General features: G+C 45.4%; 1 protein-coding gene across 1 annotated transcript; it reads left to right on the top strand.

Moving 5' to 3' along the window:
- The first annotated feature begins 418 nt into the window (after positions 1 to 418).
- LOC108836740 (uncharacterized) lies at positions 419 to 1,891 on the top strand. Its single transcript, XM_018609853.1, has one exon. It carries the CDS (start codon positions 419 to 421, stop codon positions 1,889 to 1,891), a length of 1,473 nt encoding a protein of 490 aa, XP_018465355.1.
- The last annotated feature ends 6,060 nt before the right edge of the window (positions 1,892 to 7,951 follow it).

Raw genomic sequence — 7,951 nt, 5'->3', positions numbered from 1 at the left:
ATACGGCTAGAGTTTGAGGTAGATGTGCAATATATTCAATATCTTGATAAGTATGATTTTAGCTGGCTAAATTTATTGCATATGCCATTATTCCTGAACATTGCCAACATATTTCGTTAGAAGGCTAAACTTTGCTAATAAGATTAATACTAATATCAGGCTACAATTTGTGTGGCCAGCTACAAAAAGTTGCTGAGTTCATCAACTCCAATTTGCTATTTTTTAAGAATTGGTTCAAGAGATGGGTAAAAATGATACTTTGGATAGAACATAAAAACTTTGGATAGTTGTAGCATTCTCTCTCTTCTCTCTCTTCTCTGAGGGACTTTAGAGGCGACTCCCACTTTCCTTTAGGGTTTTTGCTTCGACGGCGGCGGCCTCACGCCGTTTGCCGAAATTTCTTCCTCTCCGTTCGCCGATGTCGTCTACCGCGCCTGCTCCGTCTCCCACGCCAGACCCGCCTGATGAAGGGGTCCTCTCTCCTTCAGCTTTCCCGCTTCTTGTTTCATCTACTCCATCCCAAACCTCAATTCCTCCGACGATTCCTGCTACGGGAGCGCCGTCGTATGCTCAGCGGTTCAAATCCTCACTCAGAAACCTCAGGAAGATCTCTTCCCCAACCTTTGAGGAAGACGGTACTCCGGTGGTCCAAGCCCCACCCTCAGTGATTTTAAACTCCTCAGAATCATGGAAAGACCATATCCTCTGCAAATTTCATGGTCGTATGCCGGTCTCCGGTAAAGTTTTCTCAGATCTAAACCCTATTTGGGGGAAGAAGGGAGACATTATCGTTCGTACAGTATCATCTACGGCTTGTCTCATCTATGTTCCTTCGGTCGAGCTTCGAGAGTGGATTCTGGAGGTCGGATATTGGCAAGTCGCCAACTGCGCGTTGTCTGTTTATCTTTGGAACCCAGATGCATCGTTGGAAGCTGAGGATCTAGTTTCGGCTCCGACATGGGCTGTTCTAAAGAAGGTCCCGCCTCAGTTGTACTCGTTGGATGGTATTAGTGTAATAGCCAGTGGTATAGGCGAACCACTTCATACAGAGAAGTCTCGTTTGGATCCATTCCACTTTGGTGATACGAAGGTGAAAGTGGAGATATCTCTTGATGCTCCGCCCCCATCAGCAGTGATAGTACGGGATTCTCTTGGTTACTCAGTTAAAATAGATGTCTCTTATCCGAGACTTCCTCCTCAATGTTGCAACTGTGGTAAATTTGGTCACTTGCTAAACTGTTGTCCTAATCCAATCCTGAAGAATGGCTTCAAGAACTTTCCTAAGACCCTCCAGGGTAATGGGAAGCCGAAGGTGTCTCAGGTGCTAGTCAAAGACCCGGAGGTGCAGCTGGAAGGTTCAGAGGCGGTGGGTCAGGTTACAGAAGAAGTTGTGGCTCAGGTTTCAGAGGTTGTGGGTCAGGTTACAGAAGGTTCAGAGGTTGTGGCTCAGGTTTCAGAGAATGTGGGTCAGGAGATTGAAGACGGGGAGATTGTGGTTCAGCAGGTGGTTGTGGCTCCATGTTTACCTCCTCCGGAAGGTTCATCTTCTGCAACTCTGGTTCAAGGAAAGAAGGCGTTAAGTAAGGGTTCGACTCAGAAAGTGCGTGTGATTTCTCATCGGTCTGATGCTTCAAAGACGTTGACTCTCCCTCTTAATCATGATTCCTCCTTGACTGTGGATGACGAACCTTCAGTAGAGGGTGTTGGTTTATCTCCTCCGGATCCAGAAGCTGAGAGACCTTTCTTGCCTTCTCCTGCAGCAGCGAGGAAAGCGAGGAAAGACTTAAGGCGCCAAGCCCTTTTGAATTGTTCATCTCCAACTGCAGCGGCATCTCAGCTTTTTTCTTCTATTCGGGGACTTTCCTCGGGTGGGAGAAGGAATCGTTTTTAACTCATCCTCATTTTTATTGTAAATAAATAATGAAGCTTTTTTCTTGGAATGTTAGAGGTTTCAACAGTCTTCCTCGGCAACGGGTTATTAAGGATTGGGTTACTAGTAATAGACCTCTCATTGGGGGAATTTTGGAGACGCGGGTTCAAGAGGTTAATGCGTTTGGTATTTTGCAGTCAGCCTTTCCTGGCTGGAGATCAGAATGTAATTACTCATTTTCGGAGTTAGGAAAGATTTGGGTGGTTTGGGATCCTTCTATCTCAGTGGTTATCTACAAGAAGTCTGACCAGTTTGTGTTATGTGGGGTTTTCAATCCGGCTACGTCTGAAAGTTTCACAGTGGTTTTCATTTATGCGTCTAACTGTGAGATTCAACGGCGACTGATACACTAAAAATGAATCCTTGCTACTGCCAAGTTAACAGCTGCAATTGTAGTACTTGAGATTCAAATCCAGAGGACCAGTCTACACTCTAGTTCTATAAGTTTCAGAATCAAGCTAAGAAGAAGATAAGATTTGGTTGAAATAGGCGATAGTAAACAAGCAAAATAAACACGAGATTAATTCAATTAAACAAGAGCTAGCCTAGGGTATTTCATTGGGTGTTGAATTGGAGCCAAACAATTATTCAAGCGCGATGAAGTGCTTTCTAGAACTCGGATCACTCAGCTGGAACACTCCACTGTCGTGGTAGTGATCGCTTTGCAGATCGATCTCACCACCTAACTGTCGTTGGGATGAGAATCGATTGCAAGCTTTAGAGAACAGGTCCGATCAGTTCACTTACCACCCTAATATCTACTTTCGCTGATTAGGGATACTAAGCTCATTCAATACATGTCAAGTTATCATCCTAAGCGGTTAACTAAGTGATGAACTAGTGATCTAACATCAAGTGATCAGTTTAATGAAAGCAGTAAGAACAGTATGAATGAAGAACAGTTATGGATCGCTTATCTATGTTTAGCTCATGTCTCAACACCCTAAAAACCCTAGGCGAGCAAGGTCACTACTCGATCATGATGCACATAAACAAAGACATAAATCCTGAATAAAATTGCATAAGAACAGAGTATGAAACAATAGGGTTCAGATGATCTTCTCTATGAGAGGATGGATTCTTCTCCCTTACAAGTTGCAGATCGCAATACTCAGTGTTCTCTTGTAAAACTAGCGTAAAAAAAATAGAAAATAGATAGATGGCGTTTTATATGGAGGCGCCAATCAGAAGAAAAGAGATTAGGGCAACAGGGCTTAAAATCCCGAAATAGGAGTTTCCATATTCGTCTGGAACAATCGCCGGATCACTCCGTCTGCTTGTTCCGCTTGAGAGAGAACAGTCTCGGGATTGTTCTCTTGAGTGTTCTCCGCAGGAATGCTCCAAAAGGACTTCTTTCATCAGGCACCTTCTCTTCTTTCTTCTGCTAACTCCAGACCTGTAAAAGGTCAAAAAGGACTAGACTGACACGAATTAGTGACTTCAAACAAAAGAAAACATATATACAATGATGTGAAAAACACCATATATCAATTCCCCAGACTTAGATCCTTGTTTGTCCTCGAACAAGGCAAGTACCAAGAACAGGGAGAAAGGTTTGAAAACGTGGGAACTCGCTTATTCTCAGCAACCATACTCTTACCACAAATCTCTGAACCATACAAGCTGTAGACTAGGACCACACACACTTACTGAGAACCCCCTGATCGCTGTTCGAAGATCTGCTCCTTACTCTATATCTTAACCTGAAAAGGCAACACTTTCGAGACAAAACTCCTTATGTTCAATTAAGATAAGCGTGAGCTTCTTGTCACAGGCTCTACTCAGAGAGAACGGGCTAGGTATAGAACAGGCTAACTTTTATGGTGGAGTTCAAGAGTGTTTAGGGTTTACCAAGAGCGGGTGCAGGATATCGCACAAAATGGTCGTGAGAGGACGGCTCCATTGAGGTCCACAGTCCTTACTCATCTCTGCCAATCGGACTGCTCTCCGATAGATCGATCATAGGACTGCTCTGCGCGATTCAACTTCCCCTTCAGAACACTTCACTGAAAACACCATCACTTTCTCAACTTCCCCAGTGGCATGCATCATAGATTCTTCCCTTCTCGTCACCAGTAAATCAAAGCAAAACAAAACAAATTTTTTTTTTTTTTTTTTTTTTTTTTTTTTTTTTTTTTTACTGAATTACAAAATGCTGGGGTGACGAGCAAGGAGGTAGCAAGTGATGTACATGATGCCACTGGTGATTCATTCTGGTCTGTTCTAGCCACTTACTTCTTCGTTGTTCTCCATAGTATCGGAACAGGCATCCCGGTTGTTCCCTTACGTATCAGAACAAGCACTCCGGTTGTTCCGCCTGCTTCCATTGTGTGAGCATTGATGAGTAAGAACTGCGTCGATCCTTTCCTCTCCGACCTTTTTGCACATATCTGCACATAAAGTACTAGAAAAGCAAATGCATGAGGGTGGAATTAAAGGTCAGGGTTCAAGGTGGGAACTAGCTAAAGATGAGCTAGCCACTCAGGAACAGCAAGAGGGATAAAATCGGATAAGAAGTCCTGAGTGCAGTTCTCATTCTACCCTGATCTAGTGCCCATGACAAGAAGAATTAAAGTCCAGATTAGGTTCAGATAAAGTGGAGTTAAGTCTGCCCAGTGTAACCTGATCGGTATAGAACTTCTGAAGTGTCAAATGAGATAAGTCAGGGTGTTCCAGGTCCATGTGTGGGTCTTTCATCACTGCTAAGGTCACTGAATAAGAAGGTTAAAGCACGAGGTGGTTAAAGAGCATCACAAATAAGGTCCTGATTCCCACAATAGTTTTGACTGACTCGATCCTAAAAACTGACTCGATAAAAACATAAAAATGACACAAGGACTGACTCAAAAAGCACACAAGTACATTGCTCCCCCAGACTTAGTTCACACCATCCCTGGTTGTGAAAATAAATCAGAGGAAGCTGAAACAAACCAAACAGAAGCAAATAACATGAAAAATAAATAGTTCAGATGGATAAGACAAGGGATAGAAATAGTCCTTTCGGACTCAGTCTGAATCGCCGCTACCGGAGTGACCAGCTGTCCTCCTGTTCCTCGGCAGTCTCACTCCTCCAGTCGATGTGCCTGCTTGTTCCTTGCCTGGGCGCCTTGTTCTCTGCGGTGTACGCTCCTCCTGTGCTCCAATGCAGCCGCCTGTGATCGCCCTGAGTATCCTCTTCATGAGGCTGTTGTTCTTCTTCTGGGAATCAACCATCCAGCGTCTGTAGGCGTGATCATCAGTCACATCGGTGAAGTCCTCCAGGTCGTACTCACCATCAGCCGGTGGAGTCACATGCTCCACATCATCCATGTCTTCATCATCGTGCTGAACCGGTGCCTTAGGATCATCGCAGAGGTGCTCTTCAGCCGGTGAGAACACAATGTTCTCAAGGATAAGAAGTCTGTGAACCCAGGCATAGGGAGCTTGCAGTACAGAGGGTTCCCTTCTTTGTCCTGGAACTTGTAGGTGGTCTCGTCGCGCAGGATGTGGCATGCGATCAGGTAAGGAGTATCGATGTACTCAATCGCAGAGACGACCGTGTAAGAGCTGAGGTTGATGTTGAAATGCTGGAACAAGGGAGTGAGCAGACTGCCGCAACGATCCTTCTTATCATCAGTTCGAACCAGTGTGTCTCTGCGCTCAGCGAACATGGAGATGAGATGAACCCTGGGTTGGTCTTGACTTCCTGGATCGGGGTGATGTTCTCTCTGCGCATCTCGTCCTCAAGTCCGTGTAGAGAACTTGGAGCTCTCCATTCGTGATCTTGGAGGTGTACTCCTTTGCGAACAAGACGTTGGACACAATCTTGGCGATGATCCGGATAGCAGGGGTTCCGGATCTGCGACTGATAGGCCTTGCGAGAGGTGAACTTGCCGGCTGCGATGAGGTCCCAAAAGGTGTCTGCCGGTTTGAACTTTCTTTCCACTGAAATCCCTTTGGCGTGTCTGCAATCTCGAATAGAGAGTTCAGGTCGTCGAGAGAGATGGAACAGAATTGCCATCAGCCATGAAGGAGAAGAAGCAGTTCTCATACGAAGGCGCATTGGGTTCTGGTAAGTGATCTTGCACGTCGCGAGCACTTGCCTGACCAAGTCGGGTAGAGAACCTGAGCCTGGTAGCAGAGAGGCATGATTCCATAGCCTGCATCGTGTCGAACACCTCAGTGTCAAGGCCTAGATCGCCTAGTGTTTGCTGGTTCACGAATCGCGTGGGCAAGATCTCTGCTAGGAGGAGCTTGTTGTACCGCCGCCGACTCCTTGTCCCATCCCTCGACGTTGAAGTCAAGGAGCATCTGATCATTTAGGTCGATGGCGCTCCCTCAGTCTTGTTCGGCCACGGGTACCCTGGTGGAGCACTCGCGGCTGGAGAAGCCGTGCTCTTGGTGACTCTGGCGTTCCGCATCTTTGGAGGCATCTACAAGACAAGAATAAACCCAATTCAGCACAGTTCATCGGTTGTTCTAGAAACGATGGAACAATCCAATCTTCTTGTTCTACTCAAGTCCATCGATTACTAGACAACCTATACAACCTCAATCTAACAGTAATAAATCGCAAAGGCCAAGAATCACAAGCAACAAATCGGTTCCTCTTCCATTGAAATCAATCAAGAATTCGATCCTAGTAGCAAGTATCTATCAAGGCTACAACTAGGATGAAATCGCAAATCATAAAGGAAAGAGAGAACCAAGAATTACTCCCAAATCGCGATTTTCATGCGCAAAACAACCCAATCTCAGAGAAATCCCAAGAGTTTAGAACCAAAATCGATGAGAAAAGAGAGAGGTGATTGTGCGATTTTAGGGTTCTAAGGGGGGGGGTGGTTTGCGGCGAGAGAGATGAAGTGGGGAAGTGGAATGTTTGGGTTTTTAATAACCAATCAAAACCGCTTCCCCTTCCCTTTTTTTTTTTTTTTTTATTTATTATATTTTTTTATTATTTTATTTTTTTTGTTCGAGAACTTACCTGGGAACAATCGGCGGAACAACCGCTGGAGTGCTCCCCTGGAGTGATCTCGAATTTTCTTGATTTTTCAACCTGCAAGTTAGTTCCTAGAAAGATAAAGACAAAGAGAAAACAATATTTACACTCACCAGTGGGTTGCCTCCCACCAAGCGCTTGTTTTCTGTCACTAGCTTGACTTCAATGAGCCGATTAGGCTTGAGGGGGATCGCTCAAGGGTATCTCTACACCTTCAGCGATTGTTGTGTCAGCAAGATATGGCTTGAGACGCTGACCATTAACAACGAATTCTCCTCCTCTTGTGTCCAGCAACACAACAGCTCCATAGGGCGGACCTCCTTAATGGTGAAAGGTCCCGACCATCTAGATTTAAGCTTTCCAGGGAACAGCTTAACCCCCGAATTGAAGAGTAAGACCTGATCGTTCGGAACGAAGCTTCTGCTGATGATCCGCTTGTCATGGAACGCCTTGGTCTTTTCCTTGTAGATCTTAGAACTCTCATAGGCCAGATGCCTGATCTCCTCCAGCTCGTGGATCTGAATGGTTCGCCTCTCTTTGGCAGGTTTGATGTCGAAGTTGAGTAGTTTGACAGCCCAAGCCGCCTTGTACTCTAGCTCAACAGGTAGGTGGCACGCCTTGCCATAGACCAGATGATAGGGAGTGGTCCCTAGAGGGGTCTTGTAGGCTGTTCTGTATGCCCAGAGAGCATCGTCAAGCTTAAGGGACCAATCCTTGCGGGTGGTGTTGACAGTCTTCTGGAGGATGTTCTTGATCTCTCTGTTGGAAACTTCCACTTGACCACTTGTTTGAGGATGATAGGCGGTTGCAACCTTGTGTTTCACACCATTCTTACTCAGCAATCCTTGGAACACTTGTTGATAAAATGAGTTCCACCATCGCTTATAAACTCTAGGCACTCCAAATCTTGGAAAGATAATGGAGGTGAACATCTTGGTTACAACTCGCGCATCATTAGTTGGACTAGCAATTGCTTCCACCCACTTGGAGACTAGTCCACAGCAACTAGGATGTATTCATTCTTGTGAGAGACTGGGAAGGTC

The sequence above is a fragment of the Raphanus sativus genome, chromosome 7 (genome assembly GCF_000801105.2).
Source record: "Raphanus sativus cultivar WK10039 chromosome 7, ASM80110v3, whole genome shotgun sequence".
Lineage (NCBI taxonomy): Eukaryota > Viridiplantae > Streptophyta > Magnoliopsida > Brassicales > Brassicaceae > Raphanus > Raphanus sativus.
The sequence above is the reverse complement of the archived record's forward strand: the minus strand, read 5'-3'. Positions and strand labels throughout refer to the sequence as shown.